A 21440-nucleotide genomic window follows, 5' to 3' on the forward strand; every position below is an offset into this window, starting at 1 on the left:
CACAACAGCCATGTGCAACTAGTGTTGGGGAAATTAAGGAAAAGAACCACTGAGGTAGGAAAGAAAGCACTGGGCACAAGTAGCAAAATGGAAGGAAGATCAAGAAATCAAAGCCAGGGCTAACTGAGCCAAAGCAGCCAGGAATCAGCTGAACGATTGCAAGAGATGTTGGGCTTCCTCTTAAGACTACACTTAAGATGGGGTTTGAACCACTTTTAACGGAATCTTCAGGGACAAGGTTAAAACCAGCCAGGTTGAAATTTTTATTATAAGTTCAAAAATGGAGAATATAGTTATCGTCCAAATGGTATAAAAGCTCTGTGGAAAAAGAACTTGGTCTTAGTTGCTTTTTTATAACTTAACACATGGTTTCAAAATATGTCTAAACAATGAGCTGCAGAGCACAGGAAACCATATGGCTTTTTTCTTGCATCAGATACATGTGTGTTTTTCTTTTAAGGGTGATTTAATTCACATCACATTTTCACATACTTTGGGGAATGGGAGTAAGTCGAACGTAACAACCGTAATTTCTCCTGTAAGATCATTTCCACATCTTTCAACGTGAATCTTCTCACCAGAGGGAAAGAGCTCCAAATTGCTTGGCTGCCGGCTCACTTCATAATGCATCAAAACTTCAGATATACTCCAGCAGGGAGCCATTCCAGAAGGGACCCACCATTCACATCATTGCAAGTCTCTTCAAAAATTGTGTACCCATTTTGTTCAAGGCAAACCCTTTTGTGTAAAACATAAACGCATTTTAATAAAGATTCTGTAAATCTTAGATTTGAGGACATCTGTGAACTGTAAACAAATATATATGAATGCAGAGAAGAGTGAGGTGAACTAACAGGAAAGTCTTCCCTTGAGTGCAGAGAATGTCAACATTGGGGTTTTTCTATTTTTAATGACATGTACCATGGCAACTGTCCTCTTTTCCTCTTTAACACAATAAAAACAGCATTATTCTTGAATGAGAAAGACTAACATTAATGTCATCCTTTTCCTTGGAATAGAAAATTATTTTTCCTAGTGTTAAGCAAACCTGAGACTTAGATTTAGCAAAGTGAAAGCACTGCTGAGAAATGTGCAGTGGAAGCTCCCGGACCCCAGTCAACCTGTAGATGGAGGAATACCTGATAGAGAATGTGTTGTCTCCAAGCTGAATTTCAGGGTGAGCTGATAAAGACTAGTTGAGATTAATGAGGGTGATACAGCCCTGAAGCCGGAGCACCTACAGGAAGGAATGTAAGCACTGCAGCCAGGAAGACATCATTTACAGGCTGTGCGAACTTGGCCCCTGGCCAAGCTACCTTTTTTGCACCTTGTTTTTCTCACATATAAAAGTAAGAATACTTTTTAACCTCACAAGGTTTTTCTGGGGCATAAACGAGACACTGCGGATAAAACACCTATATGCTAATGTCGTGCATATAGGTTTTTTTTCCTACTGTCATCCCCAACTTATAAAATAGGTTTAAGATAAAATCTTTACAATCAGAGATCTAAGATAAAATCTTTACAAATCAATGATTAAAGGACTGATCATTTTGTATAAATATTTGTTCTAAGAAGAGCATTTTTGTTGTTAATAAACACATCATGCAGAGAATTCATGACCATAATTTAGAATGAAAGGAGAGTTGAGCTGAAAACAATGTTTGATGCTCAGATAAAGGAAAGTAAAGAGACAACTCATGTCACCTAGAAGCATCACACCTAGTAGCACTTCCTGAGAAATTGTTAATTTAAATCAGTAGACATGAAGTTATTAGGAGACAGAAAATGCCACAAAGCCCCTGTAACCCTTTCATAGACTCTTAACAGGTCTTTACCCTCCTGCAATGCAGCATGTGTACTTGTCAGCTTCTTCATCTATGCAAATAAACAGGAGACAGATGGTAAGGGTTATACTTGTGTTCTGGTTCTAATTGCCTTATTGTTTTTTAATTTTCTGCAAAATAAATTCATTTCATTAGCCAACATTCAGACAATTGACTAACTGATCCTTTTAGCAAGTCTACTAACTGATCCTTTTAGCAAGTCTACAGCATTTATCTAGGACAATACTATTTAAAATTGCTGTTTTTAGGGCATCCTATAGGGCTGATATTAAGTAAATGACTAGCTTGGAGAAACTGAGAACATACTATAAACTCTTGGGACTTACAGGGGCTGCTGGAAAGCAGGTTTCCCTGTGTCCTTAGTGAGCCAACATCCATTTTGCTGTATGAAGAAACAGAACATCATAAATGCTTAATGGCACATCTGGGAAAAGGCAGATCTGACCCAGATTACAGGCTCCACTCCTGCTAATTAAGTGGCTTTGAGCAAGTGACCCAGACTTTTTCAACCTTGTGTTTTTTGTTTGTAAAACAGGTGCTGACAAAAATACCTGCATTGGGCTTCCCTGGTGGCGCAGTGGTTGAGAGTCTGCCTGCCGATGCAAGGGACACGGGTTCGTGCCCCGGTCCGGGAAGATCCCACATGCCGTGGAGCGGCTGGGCCCGTGAGCCATGGCCACTGAGCCTGTGCGTCCGGAGCCTGTGCTCCGCAACGGGAGAGAAAAAAAATACCTGCATTATAGAGTATTTATGAGGTTTGAATAAGTTAATACCAAAAAGAACTTACTCAAACTTTAATGTTCAGGCAAATCAGTAGGAATCCTGGTAAAATGCAGACTCTGATTCAGTAGATGTAATTCAAGACCAAGATCATGCACTTCTACAGGGTCCCAGGTGTTTCAATGCTTTTGGTCTCCAGACCATCTTTTCAACAGCAAGCCTTTAAAAAAGCCTTCTCAGGTCTGGCACATTGTAAATACTCAGTAAATATTTGCTTTATTATTGTGATTAATAATTAATTAAGGGCCCCAAATCAAAGAACTCTGCATGCAGTCCTTCCTTTCAGCTATGGAATGCCTTCATAATTCCCTACTAACCCACAGAAATAGTGTTTTTCAAGAAAAGTTTGCAGACAGTAAAATTAAAATAACATTGGGGTAGTAGGCTAAGTAATGGCCACCCAGAGATATCATGTCCTATGTCAGGAACAGATATGCAGATACCTGGAACCTGTAAATGTTACTTTATAAGGAAAAGGGGCTTTTGCAGATGTGATTAAGTTTAGAATTTGGAAATGAGGACATTATCCTAGATTATCTGGGTGGGTCCTAAATGCCATCACAAGTGTCCTTGTAAGAGAATGACAGAGGAACACTAGACATACCTACAGAGGAGAAGGTGACACGAAGAAGGAGCTAGAGATTGGAGGTAGGCAGCCAGAAACCAAGGAATGCTGGCAGCTGCCAGAATCTGGAAGAGGCAAAGAAGGATCCTCCTAGAGCTTCCAGAGGAAACAGAACTACTGGCACCTGGACTTTGGACTTCTGGGGGCCAGAACTGCAACAAAATTTATTTCTATTATTTAAGCCACCAAGTTTGTGATACTTTATTACAGCACTCATAGGAAATGAATACAATTGGTTTAAGTAAAATGTTTATATGTATACAAGTTAAGTTGCTAATCACTAGAAAGCTAAGCATGTTTACATAGTAAATTTTTTCTCTTTGCTTAAATAAAGGGTCCGACCTTCATGAAAGTCATAAAGAGATTGATGGCATATTAACAATGAGATTTTATTTTAGGAAATTAGAAAGATCCTATATTCTGCTTCCACACAAAATGTACAAAGTTTCAAAGAAAGTTGCCCCCATTCTAATGGTGAGAAAAAGCCAGAAACTATAAAATTATAACTTGTGTGAGATGAAGACCTGGAATTGAAGAGACCTCTGTTTTGTGTGCTTCACTGGCCTAGATTATTATTTTCACCTCTCAGGAAACACTCCCCTAATTTTCACGGAAGCATTTTTGTGATGTAGAAGGTGGTTGACCTAGAATATATCTGAGGCCCTTCCTGTCCTCCATGCCCTGGAAGAGGCCCTGACTCAGCTATGTTCAGCCTTTCACATCTGAGAGTACCAGATTTTATCAGAAGACATCCTGCCGGCCATCCCTGAAAGAAATGGAAAAAGGAAATGGATTATTTGGTTATCACAGTTTTGTTTTCAAATTTAACCATATGTTAAAAGGGTTTTAAAGAAAAAAGCTGACAACCCAGGGCTTCCCTCGTGGCGCAGTGGTTCAGAGTCCACCTGCCGATGCAGGGGACATGGGTTCGTGCCCCGGTCTGGGAAGATCCCACATGCCACGGAGCGGCTGGGCCCGTGAGCCATGGCCGCTGAGCCTGCGCGTCTGGAGTCTGTGCTCCGCAACGGGAGAGGCCACAACAGTGAGAAGTCCGCGTACTGAAAAAAAAAAAAACAAAATAACCTGACAACCCAGAATTCTATACACCACAAAAAATTTTAGGTGAAATACTTTTCTGGACAACATAAGCTGAAAAATGCCAGCAGAAACATTCTTCAAGTAATGTTCAAAATTCATCAAGCAAAAGCGCTATGATAGCAGATGCAAACTCACATGTACACAAAGAAAGGAAGAGTGAAGAAAATGGGGACAAAAAGTCAGATAAATACATTTTTTCTTATTTTTAATCATTCTCAAAGGTAACTGGCCAAGATAAGATTGTTACAGTTATGGCGCTTAGAACACATTTAAAAGTAAAATGTATACCAATTATGGCAGAAAGGATGAGAGAGAGGGACTGTAAGGTTCTGATACCTGAAGTGATGTAATTTGAAAGTAGATGGTGATAAGAAAGAGTGTACATTGTAAACCCTTGTGAAAGAAAAATTGCCCTGGACAATTGTTAAAAAACAGCAAGGAAGACTTTATTGAAGACTATTGCAATAGGGGGAGAGAGATTGAACTCAACTCCATAGAAACAAAAGACGAGAGGATTTTTACACACTGGGTGAGCTGATGGAAATTAGGGCAGGACGTGAGGGGGAGATTTTATTGATGTGAGCAGGCAATCTGTGTTGGCTAATTGTTGCTTATTGAAGTTAGGCTCCTACCCTCCCACAAAGACTAGGAGGCAGGGCCCCATCTTCCTTGAGGATCACATTCCAAAGGGAGGGCTCCCAGGCCCTTGAGAAAGACTTACCTCTCAAAGGCTCAGAGAAAGAAATTACAAGAGAAGGGAAGACAGGGCCCTGTAGTCAGGAATTAGCCTGTCTACACTTGGGTCAAGGTGAGAGGTCAGTAAGGCAATCTTGGTCACCCTAGGACAACCATCGAAAAGAAAGGAAAATGAATGAGTTGTAACTAATAAGCCAATAGTGGAGATAAAATGGAGTCATAAACAATACTCAATAAAAAAGTAGACGGAAAAAGAAAAAAAAGGAAGAAGAGATGGAACAAACAGAAAGCTAGTAAGATGGTAGATTTAAATCGTCATACCAATAATTACATGAAATATAAATGGTCTATACACGTCAATTAAAAAAGACATTACCTGTTTATTATTAAAAAGAACAGAACTTTATAAGAAACCCATTTTAAGTGGGAGGTTGGGTTAGCAGATGTAAGCCATTATATATGGAATGGCTAAACAACAAGGTCCTACTGTATAGTACAGAGAACTATATTCAGTATCCTATGATAAGCCATAATGGAATGGAATATACTAAAAAAAAGAATGTATGTATATGTATAACTGAATCATTTTGCTGTACAGCAGAAATGAACACAACATTGTGAATCAACTATACTTCAATTTAAAAAAAGAAACCCATTTTAATTATAAAGGCACAGATAGGTTGAAAAGAAAATAAAATGATGGGAAAATGTAATCAAAAGAAATCTGGAATGGCTAGATTAACATCAAACAAAGAAACATCAGGAGAAGGAATATTACCAAGAAGTTTCACACAATAATAAAGGAGTCAATTCACCAGGAAGACACAAGCATCCTCAAAGTGTATGTATGTAAAAACAGAGCTTCAAAATCCACGAAGGGATATCACATAGTGTCTTGTCAGCAGCATTGGTACCACCTAGGAGCTCTGCTAGAAATGCAGAGCCTGCCCTACTGATTATAATCTGCATTGATAACAAGATCCCCAGGTGATCTGAGCAAATAGTAAAATCTAAGAATACTGATATAGTGCATCATGTCACATTTCTAATACGGAACTCCGATGATATGTTTTCACAGCACTTCTCCCAACCAGAAAAAAAAGAGGGTAACTATGTGAACTGATGATATGTTGATTAATTTGATTGTAGTGATTATGTCACAATGTATACATATACCAATCATCAAATTTCATACCTTAAATATATACAATTTTTAATTGGCAATTAAACTTCAACAAAGCTGGGGAAAATAGTCAATTAAAATATATATTCCTCCACAAATGCTGCAATAAGATAAAACAAATCTATAAATCTATACATAACTCAGTCTAATAATTTCTATTACCTTAATTTTTTTTTTTGGTACGCGGGCCTCTCACTGTTGTGGCCTCTCCCCGTTGCGGAGCACAGGCTCCGGACGCGCAGGCTCAGCGGCCATGGCTCATGGGACCAGCCGCTCCATGGTATGTGGGATCTTCCCGTACCGGGGCACGAACCCGTAGTCCCCTGCATCGGCAGGCGGACTCTCAACCACTGCGCCACCAGGGAAGCCCTATATCTTTTTCTATGTATCGCTCACACATGTCAGGCTATCCAGTCTTAAACTGAGATCATATAAAATTACCTGCCTGAATAACTGCTTATTTTCTGTGTCTCGTCCTCTTATGTGAATGAAATCAGGGACTGTGACAATTTTTTTCCCACCATCATTCCACCAGGGCACCAGAGTGCCTGACACGCAGGAGGTGCAAAGTAAATATCTTTAATAAATCAGTATTGAGACAGATGAAAAAGATGGCTCTATCACCCTGCTATGGCAACGGGACCCTCACTGTAGTTTTCTCCACATCCAAGGTGGTCAGGGACTCTCTCCATCAACTGGAAAATTCAGTCAATTGGTCTTCCCTTGATCCCCTGATTCAGTAGGATGCTGAGCACCCTTCAATGGGTGGGAGCTGGGGAGTGGGGAGTGGAGGTGAAGCAGGAAGGGGCCTCACTGGCATCTCCACGCTTTAGTGATGACCCTTGCTGAATTAGTTCCTAAAAATTTCTAGCTGTTTTCATGGTGTTCTTTTCTACTTTGGGTCTCCAAAACTCATACACATATACCTATGGAGTATATCACAAAATTATATAAATTATACATTTTCAAGTTATTTGATTATAAAAGCCAGTTTTGGAAGCTTATTTCTGGTTACTCAATGGCACTCACCCCCTTGTTCATAAATAGAAATTACAATTCAGACATTCATTAACAACTTTTTATTAATCTGCATTATTTTTACATTTTCATTATGTATTCTTCAAAATAAAATGATTGTTTTACAGCAATTCACACAAATCAACTGATATATTAATTCAGACCAAAAGAAGCTACTCAAATGAAAATAGCATTGTCCAGGATGGGTAGGTATCACATGAACCACTCAGGCCTAATTCTCATCATACTTAGCATAAAATGATACTTGTCACAGAGCAAATCCTAGTGAGAGGGACCCACACTGGTCTCCTTGTAACCCTTCCTCCCTATAAAAAAACTTTTTATCATTGGAAGCATGAAGTTACACAGATCTGAAGTTACCCAATTCTATGCTGCAATTCTAAGTTAACACTGACCAAATTTCCTAGTCAACAGGTTATAGATGAAACAATTTTATAATTTATAATCATAATTTAAAATAAAAATATGTGAAAAGTTCCTTAGGTAGTATTTTCCTAATTAATAAAAACTTATGTGAAGTTCCCACCCACTATCTACGACTTTTATCCTTTCTCTACTTTTTTCTTCCAATCATTGCATTTGTTCAAGTCAACTGAAAACTCTACCATTGGATCATACCTGTTTTTATTTTCCATGTTATTTTCTAATTTTTGTCCACACCAGATACATTTTACACTTATAATCACAGTGTACTTGATATTTTGTTAACTATGTCTTTCAATTAACAGTATGTGCTCACCATTTCTGTGTTATGAAATCTTCACTATTGTTTTTCATGATTGCCAAATACTTCTGATTTCCTTAAGATAGACTTATTTTTGAACTTTTAGGGTATTTTTTATGCTATTAAATACATTTATATATATGTATATATATATTTCTTCAGTCTTTTAAATTGTTTCCTGGGTGTAGATTTCCAGGAGAGAAAATAAGGATCAAAGCATGGAATGTTTTTATGATTCTTTCTGTGCTTAGTTATTTAATCATTTTACAAAAAGGATGGGTCAATTTACATTGCTCAAGGAGTCTGTGAGTGTATCACTTTTACAAAGACCTCACCACGGTTCACTTTAGCTTTAATTTTTTAATTCTAACAAATATCAGTTAGTATCTCATTAATAACTATCAGTGGGGTTGAATGCTATTCTAAATGTTTATCCTGTAGGATTACCTGAATTGTCTATTCATCTATTCACATTCTTAACCCACCCTTCTATTTCCTTCCATTTTTTTAAAAGGTCTATTTAATTGGCTACTTGAGCCATGAAAACAAATCTCTTACCTGACCTAAATGCAAAAGGCAACAGAAGCAGAATCAGCACAAACTTGTCATGATACCTTAGAGAATTGGGCTGTCACTAGAACCACCACATTAACAGAAGAATAATCCCTTCAAGGGAAATACCATCTGTTTAGCCTAGTCAGTCCTTGGAGTTGAAGAAGAAAATGTATTATTGTGGATTTGAGGGCCGCACGTCATTAGAAAGTTGTAAATTTTACTTTTAAATCACCAAATAACTTTTCACAAAAACACAGTGATTGGTCATGAACGATGAAACAGGCTAAATGTAATCAAGCATCCCGCTAGAATAGGGAACACTGATACAGCTCTCACTGCATGACCAACCTGATTTACACACTGTCCACACAGAAGAAAAAGGTTATGATACTTCAGATCCTGCATTTATTGGGTGAGAGACATGCCCCATGTTACTTGACATCACAGAGAAGGGCGACCCCCCGGAGCACCCAGTGTTCGGGGGCCTGGGCCGTCCTGAGGTCCACAGCAGCGATGTAGTTCAGATCTGTTCGGACTGGCTTCTTGTAGATGGGACAGGAGTACAACCGAGGGTCTCTTACAGCTACAAAAAAATTCATAAAAAAAACCTTGGTGAATTTCTAATTTAAGCAGCCCCAAGCCCAAACAGAATGCAGAGCCAACTCTGTGCACTCCGAAGGTCATTCCAAAGAGAGATGGGTTTAGTAGAATGAGGGAAATTCTTCCTGAGGTCAGATAATCCCTAGATGCGAAGCAGAGGCTACCACAGGTTTCCAGTGGGTGTGACAAGACACCCAGACGTCCTCACATTTACCCCACTCACCCCCTGTCACATGTCCTTGACATTAACCCCTGCCCATGTGACATGACCGTGAACCCCCCATTGCTCCCTCCCTCTCCTTTCCACCTGTCAATTCAACACCCCTCCTCCACCCCGTCCCCTGTACTTCTTCCCCACCAAATCTTGTGCCCACACACCCTCTCTATATTTCCCTTGTGACTTGCCTTTGTCTTTTAATCAGACATCCAGCACCAATGCTCACTATTATTTCACTATTATTATTGCAAAATCCCATCTTCAACCCTCTGTGCCACAGTCCAAACCACATTTGAAATCACAGGACAGAGAATGTTCCCCACCCCTACCAGGTGTTGTGAGTTCTCCATGTGCGTAGAGACATAAAAACGGCAGGGAAGCAGAGAACCATGCCACCGTTCAGCTCTCTAAGATTCAATCTACCTTTTTGGAGTACATGAACAGATGAAGTCTCCAAAATCACATATGCAATGAAAGACAATCTGCCCCTTCTTCAAAGGTCTTCTTTTATGCATTCTGTCCAGCCTTGGCATCCCCATATTGAGGACTGATGCAGGTCTTGTGGGGCCTCAAACTTACACAGTTTGGGGGAGGGGCTTCTTTTAAGAAAAAAGTACAATTTGCAAATATAAAATTAAGCTTTGGAAGGAGCCTCTGCACTGAGCAGCCTTAGAGTTTAAGCTTCACCTGCTTCTGGTTAAATCCACTCTACCTACAGTAGTTTATCTGCACATCTTGTAACACCCATCTCGGGAAGCAGTATATTATTTCCTCTTCTCTCCCGGACTATAAATTATTTCAGGATGAAAGTTGTGTCTGCACTCATCCGTGTACTTCTCTGGAAGGCCAATATTATAAATGACCCTCACATAATTATTGAGATGAAAACATACTTAACTAAGAGGATAACTTTGCTTTGGTGACTTAGTGTAACAAACATGTAACTTTCAAAATGCAATATTAATATATTAATGATACTGAATTTATTTCCCCAAACTAATTTACTCAATAATTTAGCTTTTCCTGACACATCAAAAAAGTAAGGCACTATCAGAAATTAAAGTCTCATTTTTTGACCCAAGAAAACCTTCAGCCTACTGTGCCATGTGTTTTTATACCTCCACTAAATTTAATTAATTTTATTGGAAGAAGTTAAACATTTGAATATGATAATATTATACAAAAGTTTCAATATAAAATAATCTAAAACTGTAATTCTTAACCAGGTGTGATTTTTAGCAGGGGACATTTGCCAATATCTAGAGACATTTTTAGTTGTCTAAAATGGGAAGGACATTTGCCAATATCTGGAGACATTTTTAGTTGTCTAAAATGGGAAGATGCTACTGGCAACAAGTAGGTCGAGGCCAGGAATGCTGCTAACATCCTATAATGCACAAGACAGACCCTCACAACAAGAGTTATCTGGACCAAAAATGTCAATAATACAAAGGTTGAGAAATGCTGTTCTAAAACATAGTCATGACATATATACACTAATATGTATAAAATAGATAACTAATAAGAACCTGCTGTATAATAAATCAATTAATTTAATTTTTAAAAAATAAAGAAAAAAATATTTAAATATACAAAACAAAGATGGCTCAATGTCAGAAAATCTACCCATGTAATTCACCACATTACACAACTAAGATAGGAGATATGATTATCTCAATGTAGAAAAAATCGTTTAATAAAGTTCAGTACAATTTATAATTTAAAATTCTGAGCAGGGCTTCCCTGGTGGCGCAGTGGTTGAGAATCCGCCTGCCAATGCAGGGGACACAGGTTCGTGCCCTGGTCCGGGAAGATCCCACATGCCGCGGAGCGGCTGGGCCTGTGAGCCATGGCCGCTGAGCCTGCGCGTCCAGAACCTGTGCTCCGCAACGGGAGAGGCCACAACAGTGAGAGGCCCGCATACCGCAAAAAAAACAAAAAAACAAAATTCTGAGCAAACCAGGAATAAAAAGGAACTTCCTAAACTTAGTAAAGGTTATGTTAAAATTTATAGCATATAATATACTTAGAGAAATTTTACATGGATTTTCTTGAGGCTCAGAAACAATTTTGATCAAGAACATTAAGAAGAGAAAAATAAATAAAATTGGTAAGAATTAGAAGAGCAGAGTATCAACTATCACAATAGAAAAACAAAATCAACAAACTTTTAGAACAATTAAGAATATTCACCAACTAGTAAGGATCTTGCTGGATTCAAGATCAACCTGTGCTGGCAACTGCCAACTAAAAGTTTTAATAAAAAATAGGATACAGGGCTTCCCTGGTGGCGCAGTGTTTGAGAGCCCGCCTGCCGAGGCAGGGGACGCGGGTTCGTGCCCCGGTCCGGGAAGATCCCACACGCCGCGGAGCGGCTGGGCCCGTGAGCCATGGTCGCTGAGCCTGCGTGTCCGAAGCCTGTGCTCCGCAACTGGAGAGGCCACAACAGTGAGAGGCCCGCGTACCGCAAAAAAAAAAAAAAAAATAGGATACAGTTTTTTAATTTTGACAAAACCATAAAGTATCAGGGAATTAACCAAGTGATCTGTATAGAAAATACTTTAAAACTTTAATAAAAGATATAATAAGGATGATCTGAAAAAATTAAAAAATAAATAAAACAAAGTCGCAGATATTTTACAGTACTTTAAAATTATGTATTTGCTTAATCCCATGAAATTAATTATTAGAAACCATCTAAATTAATGTAACACCTAATTTTAAGTCTAGATGCTAATTTTTAATTACCATGAGAATGTCATTAGTGATAATAATTAGGCAAACATACAAAAAATCTGATTAAATAAATGAATGACAGTGAATTTGAGGAGTGCAGTTAATGCTAACTACACTGATATATTTAAACCCTTTAATCCTAAGACCTGAACATATAACAAATATTTAACTAATCGTTCTTCTTGATGCACACTTGACCAACAATCATTTAATAAATCTTGATGTAAGCCCTTGGAGTTTTACATTTGAATCAAGTGATAATTATAACTGCACCTTGGGAAGTATTCGATTACTTGGGTTTTAATCCCAAAAGAAAAATAGAATTGGAAAAAATAGCATTCTTTTCAAGAAGCAGTAAAAAAAAAAAAGCAATTCTCTGAAATATTTATCCAATTTTATTTATTTTTAATTGCTTCAGAAGGGAAGGAGCCCACACCAAGTCACAGCATGCAGCAACCTTCTGCAGCAGGATTAGCAACCACCGAAAATATAATTTCAGGGCAAAAGTGCTGACAGATGCTAAACAAGCACATAAAGAGATGATTTGAAACCGTTACCTCTGGTTAGACAAATAACTTTGAAGACAAAAATAAACATGCTAAGTAGGTAGAACAAATTAGCTAAATATGTTTAAAGCCTTGGGGCTCCAGAAGGAGGAGAAGAGGGTATCTAAACCGCGAGCTGTGTGCTTTAGTGTGCTAAAGGTTTTAATAAAACGCCTTGAGGAAATTTCATTTTCTAGCTCGATAACTTCCCTCTCTAGCCTACATTTTTCATCCAAACGTAAGTATATCATTGCATCATATATTCCTTCTAATATCCAGAATAACCAAGTTACATAGAGATTCCTTATGTCATTCCTTTATTTAGTCCCTCTTTTGCTAATAACATTTAGGTTATTAAACAGTGCACTCTTCCATGTGTTATTTCTTTTAATCCTTCAACAAGCATGAGAGTTATATTAATAATAATAAAATTTTTATTGTTATCTATTGTATGCTAATTATGTGCTGGACATTGTCAGTTTAATTCTCTCAACAACCCAATGAGATGGGTACCATGATTAAATCCATTTTACAGATGAGAAAACTGGAAGAACATAAGGAGGTGAGTTACTTATCCAAGGTTGCAGAGCTGTAGGTGATGAGTCAAACCTGGCCAGAATGGATCCAGAGCCTAAGCTCTTAATCTCAGCAATAGTGTGACGTACTATGCGTATGTGTCTCCATATCTTTGCAGAAATATGTAAATGTGGACCAGAGATAACTAGATACCTGACTTCAACTTGTGGCATAGCTGAGACTCCTCCAAAGCTACATGACTAACTGCTAAGGTGATAAAGCCATGAAAGCACCCCAAATATCCAGGCTCCTGGCTCACTGCCTTTTACCTGAGGACATGTGCCCCCCTATGGGGCAGGGAGGTGACCTTCAGCATGGGGAGAGGAGCCACAGGGGGTGACAGCTCTCACGTGCATAGGGCAGAGGGCTTTACTCTGTCTACTTCACCAGGTACCTGAGAAATATTAATACATGACTTCAAAATGCAAGGAAACTGTCCTCATTTCCAATTAAGCCTGTATTTTCAAGCTTCATCCCTAAATGCAGTCTTAAGTAGAACACTACCACAAGAATTCCCAGAGATCTGCATTCATCCCACAACAGACAAATGTGATTCTCATAGCAGTTTTAGTAGCCAGGAATCATAGGCAAATTACCTAATATCTCTAAACCTTCATTTTCCCATCTGCAAAATCGTCATGATACATCTTACAGAGTTGTTGTAAAGACTAAATAAGTTAATATATGTGAATGCCTAGCATAGTATAATGCTTGCAATGCAGTAGATGCCCAAGATGTGTTAGATTTCTCCCCTCGCTCCCTGTACATACACACACACACACACACACACACACACACACACACACACACACATGCACATATACACTTACCTTTTCACTAAAACAAATTGCCCAGTCTCAGGTTCCCCGTGACTTTAACAGAGTTCAGGTTTACAAACTGAAAGTGGATTAAACGTTGTGGGGCTCAGGAGTTAGGAGGTCTCCAGCTCCAGGTCGCTGTGCGGGGCTATTCCCACTCCAGGCCCACAACAGCACGGTGTTGGATCAGGGTGGGTCCTAGGGCGTTCTTAGAAACACTGTTCCTCTAGCAGGAAATAGTCTCATTAGCTGCAGGGACCCTGAGATTCTTCACATCTTACTTAGTGACCAGAGATACATGTAAGTCTTGCTTTGTTCCCCCAAAATTCTAACCACTGCTTTCCCATCACATGGGCTTCAGCACCGAAGTTGTTAGAAGCATCACTCTCTCTCTATAGGAGACACATATTTCCTGTAGCTGCCTCTTTTCAACTTCCTTTGAGAACAGAGGATCTAGAGTGGGTACGGGTGGCTTTACTCTCTTGGAGTATTTCGTACTATTTGGGTGACTCTCCCGTGACAAGAAATATAAATAAAACAAACATTTGGGGATATAGCTCAATATAGAGCTCAATTTTGATATATTGATAAACTCAATTTTTAGCTTTGAAATAAATATCTAGACTTCCTTTTAAAAACAAATAAACCAGTCCTATATGTAAAATTCAATGGTGAATGATTTAAACTGAAATTGCCCTTCCTATTAACATAAAAAACAATCCATTACAAGAATTTTAATTTTAAAACACTACACTTTTGGAGCGTCCTCTAGCCATTAATGATGTTAAACCTCTTTAGCTCAATTAGAGCCCTATTTAGTCATCCAAATGGACTGAAAATTAGATTTACAGTAGGAAAAGAGTAATGGAATGTTAGTTTTCTATCACAAACAAAACACCTCTTCAACCACAAAGCAATTTGGCAAAAAGTTTCCACCAACTTCTACTGAAGCCAAAAAAAGAATAAAGAATTACAGTTTTCCTTTACTTTTTTCTTAGTACTTTGAAATTAGTGAGTCACTTTTTCCTTTGCTTATTTTTATTTCCTCCCTAACCCTACAGCTAACGAGCATCACCACAGACTAAAGCCCAGCAGCGTAAGTACAGTCCTTCCATACCAACGTATTCTTAACTCATAAAGGACTGCCTGTATTATAAACTTATTGCTTTATTACTACGCTGCTGAGATGTTCAAGGTCATGTGGCAATGGATTTTTACAATTTAGTCACAAGAAATAAAGTAACACCTAACTGAATGTGAGAAAGATTTTTCTTTCACTTTATAAGGGCAACATTTTTCCAACAATGTTGACTAGATGCAACAAAATTTCTAAAATATTACTTTTGGCTAAAAGAACATTTGATTATTATTTCTATAAAATAATCACTGTCCTGGGACTTCACACGACCGTAATTGATTATTATTTCTAGAATATAATCACTGTCCTGGGACTTCACATGACCATAATTGATTATTATTTCTAGAAAACAATCACTGTCCTGGGACGTCACATGACCGTAAGGATTAATGAACATGAAGCCACAGGCAGTGTGTTTGCTGAAGCCCAGGCAGACACATGGATAATTTCAGATGCAGCGAGGGCATAATGAGCGACACCCTGTACCAGGAGGCATACTGAGTACTCTACGTCTCTCTTCTGATGCTCAGCTCTCCTCATGGGCTCCCCTTCCTTCACACACCGTCTTTCTGTTCCTCAAACACAGCACATTCGTTGCTACCTCTTGCCTCTGCACTCTTGCCTTTGCCCCATGGATACTAGTCCAATGTTCAATGTTCTCTCCTCAGCAAAGCCTTCCCTGAACCCCTGAATTCTCTCACTCCCTGACACACCGTGTGTATGTGTTCTTTACAGAAACAAGAACTATCTGAAAGTGGTATGTTCATTTACACTTGATCCTCGTTATTCCTGGGACATACGAATCTAAAATCTCACGGAGTCTGAATTACCGATGGCTGCTCGGGGAAATACAGGGTCAGGTTCCTGCAAGCCTCTGGTCAGAGCATTTCCATCAGCCCATCAATACGTAACCTTGTTCTATGTGTGTTTCTGTTTAAAGTCACCTTATTAATATACACTGTTGATTCATTCACATTGAACTCAAGGTCAACAGCACTATGACTCATGCCTGATCAGAGCATGTCTAACACACATGTTTTCTCCGTAAGGCACATCGCCGCCTTCTTGCTCTCAGGGACACTAGACAACACTTCAGCACTGCACACTGGGGCCATTTTCAACAATGAAAAGTAGAAAAATGTGAAAAACATAGCACAAAATAGACCATGGAAAGGACACTTGTTTACGGTCTGAGCTGAAACAAGAAGTAGAGCACAGGCTTGTTCAACCTCAACTAGGAACACTCATGTCAGGAAACTCAAACGTTTCACTGCTTTGTACATGTCCATGAAAGACCGCGAAAGTGCCACAAGCAGTGACACTGGGGTCACAGATAAATTTTAGAGTGTAGGCAAAATCATACAGAATCCCTGCGTAACAAGGATTGACTATATTTGCTTCTTTTTTCAGCTACCTTCCCTCTTTGAGACTGAGCTCCTTGCAAATGGGGATTCTGCTTGGCCTTTTCTCATTGTTGCACCCCCAGCAATACAGTAGTGTGTGTCAGATGGTCGACACCAGATAAATATTAAATGGATGACCCAGTGAGCCAGAGCTCTTTCCCTCTGCCAAGGAAAGTCTAACTCTAATGCCCTCTCATGCTCACCCTTATCCTCCAAAAGTCATCTCAGAAGCAGTCTCCACCAACCTCCCAGGCCTAGTTATGTTCTACTTCTAGATTCCCTGACCATCCTGACAGCATCTCTATCATAACATGTGTCAAATTCTACTTAAATTATTTATTTACTTATCAGGCTCCCTCACCAGACTGTGAGTCCCTTGTGGGTGTGATCTGATTCATAATTATCTTTCTGTCTCTTGCAGGTAAGCTTGTGGCTGGTATAATTAGTCATGCAGCAAACATCAATATTCGCCTAAAAAATACTCAAAGTTTATACACTCTCTTCCCTTGACATATATTTACAAATGTAGTACTTATCTAAAGGATGGAGGTACTAAAAGCTCTCTTTTAAAGAGAGATTGTTTTATCCCTTGCTTGTTTAAAGAAAAATCTTTTGTGCTTCTGTTGTAAAATTAGTACTTCCTTGGGAGCCACTATCCTGGCTTCCTCTTGAGTTTATGGCTTAATAGTGACCATCTCACTATGTATATGTATATCAAATCATCATGTTACACACCTTAAATATATGCAATTTTTATTTAAAAAGGAAAATAAATAATTTTTTAAAAAAATAAAAAGAACAGGGAATCTCCTCATATGGTGAACGGTGGTTACTGCTGAGGAGATGTTAGCTGAGTGCAATGCAACATCAAAAACCTCTAGAAAACATCAAGCCAACAATGGAAAATAGTTTAGGTGTTTTTAGCCTTGTCAAACAGAGCTTTGATAACTTTGTCAAAGTATTCTTCTTTGACATGTGTGTTTCATAGAAGTATTATCACATTCATAGGCTGATATGTGAACCCAGCGTTTTACCCTTAGCTACTGGATTAAGTTGAATGTCCCTGAATTCAAACTGGATTTCACAACCTGGCTTAAATCTCCAAGCTGGTGGAGACACCACCTCCCGTAGCCCTGTGCAGTCCTGCCTGGAAAGCCTTCTTTCCACTACTTACCTCATCATCCAAGCCCCATCTATCCTTCCAAGCCCATCCAGGCCCAACTGCCCCTAAGATCCAGCCCCTAACTATTTCATCCCACTGTTATCTCACCCTCCTTTCTCACCACTTATTTACTATTCCAAACACCTGTTTCTTATCTCATTAGCTAATGCTACTTTATCTACTTTATTAGATAGGCAAGAACTATCTAGAACCATTGCCTCCCAGGAGCGCTCAAGAAAGAGTTCAGCAGTCAGTCAGTACTCATTAAACACAGGTGTGAATGTGAAGCCACTTGATAACATAGTATAATCCTTATCCCATGATAACAAAAATGACGATATCCTGTGTTTATAACATCATCCAACCTAATAATACCAACCATCCCTCAATGCACAAGACAACTTACTGCTGTTTTCGGCATAAATTCTTATCACAGGCATTAACTCGAAGAGCACTTTCGGTTTGGACTCGATGAGTTTCATGTTCCTCTTGTCCCAGCCAGCACCTTCAAGATACAAGCCGTAGACGTAGATGCCCTCTGTGGGAGGGGCAGAAATGTCATCCTTCATCCACTTGGTGACTTCGTTGCAGAGCACCATATTGTCCAGAGCCCAACCTTCATTGGCCCGAGTTATTTCCTACTCAGGGCAAGAGCAAAAGCAAAGGATGAATGAAATCAGCAACTAGAGGTTTGTCTTCATATAAAGAGCATTATCGTGATGACACTGTAGCCCCAAATTATCCAGATCCAAAGAAGGTAGGATAGTATTTAAAGAGTTTTAAAAGATTCTCTTATAAGCAATACCCATGTCCTAATTTAACCCCTTGTACTTTAAAAGAAATATCAAATCAAATCAAATATAACAATAACAAATATTTTGAAATCCCAGCTAGCAGCCTGAGAACAAGCGGGATTTATGTTCAGGACAAAGTAACTGCTGGTGTCAAGAAGAGACAATCATTCTCTGTCTTATTCTACTCTTTAAAACCATAATGAAAGAAGAAAGCCTGGGAGAGGAAAATTATAATAACACAAGTGAAAATCAGAGCTATTACCTGTCGCATTGCAGTTAAAAATCCTTGGGGGTTAAAAAAGCCTGTCATCCAGAAGCAGTGGGGCCGGTCATTGAAAACCCAAGAGGTAAACTGGCAGTTTCTTTCAATAAGCTCAGTAAACCAGAAACCCAATGTACTTGAAACCCAAGATTCCTGAAATGCATACATTAAACCATGAATTAATATAGGTTTAATTCTGCCGTGTAACTGGCTACGTTCACAGAAGAAAACAGTGGTGAAATAACAATTTCACTCTTAGAATTTAGAAGTCCCTAAGACATAAATTTTCCATGGGTTATGACATTTAAGTTTTCAAATTATTCTTCCTCCTTAATGATATATGATAGAATCAGCTAGTCATCACATGGATTTCAGGTCAATCCAGTTCAGCACACTGTTCAACACATCTGTTTTCAGTAGAATCTCCTTCCACATACAAATATAGTCATGACCAATTTTGCCATAAAGAAATTAATTGAATTAAATTTAACAGGTTTCAACTATTTTTCCTTAGGCTACATTTTCAGTAGATACATTATAAAATAAGATTTCTATTTATATAAATGTGCTCATGGCCTTATCAGCACTTTAAAATATATTTTGTGAATGATAAATCATAGAAGCCTTTCTCCACTTATCATTTTTTATGAGGCAAACAACAGTTATTCTCTGAAGTTTTTGTCCCTTAGACTGCACTTTTATTTCCTCTGATGAAGGGGTAGAAATGGAAACACAGGTCTCTTTACCACAAATTAATTGCATTCATTGCCTGTAACGTTCTGCCTGAATTCACATGTGGAACTCCTATTACTACAATTGGCATGGAAATGTCAGTAATGTTATCAGCAGCCACACTAGAAGGTATCTCCAAATCATATTTTATAACATTTTACTGTAACTGCAATATTTTATGTGTGAATAAATGTAGTGATCAACCTGGATAGATAAACTACTTGAATTTCAAATATCTTAAGAATTGATATGCCTATTTTTCAAGAGACAGTGAGATTCCCAAAGACTGATAATAAGTAGAATAAAAACCTGTATAAAATGATATTAATTTAAAAATGAGGTAACTCATTCTATCACCTCTTTATAGATGTGTTAACTGAAAGAGGTGTGTTTATATGACATTTGGTCTGAGGGCACAGGGACTCAATAAGGGGATGTCTCCAGGCAAGGATCCCTGTTACAGAGCCTGCAGGTGCTGACCAAGCTGGGCGAGCTGTTTAGTGGAAAATGAGCCTGCAAGGGCCAGTGACCGCAGAGGTTCTTCCTCTGTCACTGGCAATGAGAAGAGTGCCTCTGGCCTTGGCAATGAATTTTTTGAAGGTGAGGAGAGAAAGGAGTCTGGTCAAAGCTGATTCTGAGTTTCTAGACTGCGTGACTAGAGGGATGGATGGTGGTTCACCAAATAAGATGGAGAAGACAGTAGAACACTCCCCAGTTACCATATACTGCCTTTGGGACCCACTGCCTTGGAATCTGCCAAAGCCCTGGGTGAGATATCAGAGTCTCAGCACTAAGTGAATCTCTTCTGAGAGACTCTCAGTTCTAACCCCATCCTGTCTCACCATCCCATTTACCTGAGTATCCTCCAGAAGGTTCCAGTCACCCCAGGACCCAATATCGTCTCTATAAGTTGCCCTCCCTGGATAACCCCACCCTCCTGCCTCCCAAGTCCTTCCCCTGGACCCTCAGCATCTTCAGAGCCATGATCAGCAAACACCTCTACAGAGACACTCAGGTACTCATTTTACTCTTCCAAGTAAAAAAAAAATTTCTTAAAACCACATCTATCATACAAACTGTTATATGTAGAATGGATAAACAACAGGTCCTACTGTATAGCACAGGGAACTATATTCAATATCCTGTAATAAACCATAATGGAAAAGAATTTTTTTTAAAAACCCAGATCTTGGTGCATATATATAATGGAATATTACTCAGCCATTAAAAAGAATGAAATAATGCCATTTGCAGCAACATGGATAGACCTAGAGATTATTATATGAAGCCAAGTAAGTCAGAAAGAGAAACACAAATACCATATATCACTTATATGTTGAATCTAAAATACGACACAAACAAACATACCTATGAAACAGATTCACAGACGTAGAGAACAGACATGCAGCTGTCAAGGGAGAGGGGCTGCGGGGGAAGGACTGGGAGTTTGGGATTAGCAGATGCAAACTATTATATATAGAATGGATAAACAACAAGGTCCTACTGTAGAGCACAGAGAACTATATTCAATAGATTGTGATAAACCATAGTGGAAAAGAATATGAAACAGAATATATATGTATAACTGAGTCACTTTGCTGTGAAGCACAAATTAACACAACATTACACACCAATGATACTTCAATAAAACTTAAAAAACCCACACCTGTCATTTAGCACAATTAACAATACATAATAAGCATACAGTTAAATTATTATCTTGTTATCTTGAGAGATACATACTCACATATTTACCGACGAAGCAAGGAAAAATGTGTCTCTTTGGTGTGACTTTTGATACCTGCGTGTGTCTAGGAACATTCCCTTCTATAAGACTAACATCACGAGCTTTGAAATCCATGAGCTTGGGTTTACATTCTGATTCTTAGACTTCCAAGGTGTGTGATCTGG

At 38.7% G+C, this 21440-nt stretch overlaps 1 protein-coding gene across 1 annotated transcript in view; it reads right to left on the minus strand.

Moving 5' to 3' along the window:
* Positions 1-8153: 8153 nt before the first annotated feature.
* The window catches only part of DNAH5 (dynein axonemal heavy chain 5), a 202004-nt gene continuing 188717 nt past the window's right edge, over positions 8154-21440 (minus strand). Inside the window, exons 76-78 of the mRNA XM_027125332.1 lie at positions 18798-18950; positions 18148-18379; positions 8154-9129 (exon numbers count right to left, since the gene is read on the minus strand). Of these exons, the coding sequence (XP_026981133.1) occupies positions 8978-9129; positions 18148-18379; positions 18798-18950 (537 nt within the window). The 3' untranslated portion in view covers positions 8154-8977. The remainder of the gene's footprint in view (positions 9130-18147; positions 18380-18797; positions 18951-21440) is intronic.

Source organism: Aethalodelphis obliquidens, unplaced genomic scaffold (genome assembly GCF_003676395.1).
Source record: "Aethalodelphis obliquidens isolate GAN/ISIS:26980383/991018 unplaced genomic scaffold, ASM367639v1 scaffold29, whole genome shotgun sequence".
NCBI lineage: Eukaryota > Metazoa > Chordata > Mammalia > Artiodactyla > Delphinidae > Aethalodelphis > Aethalodelphis obliquidens.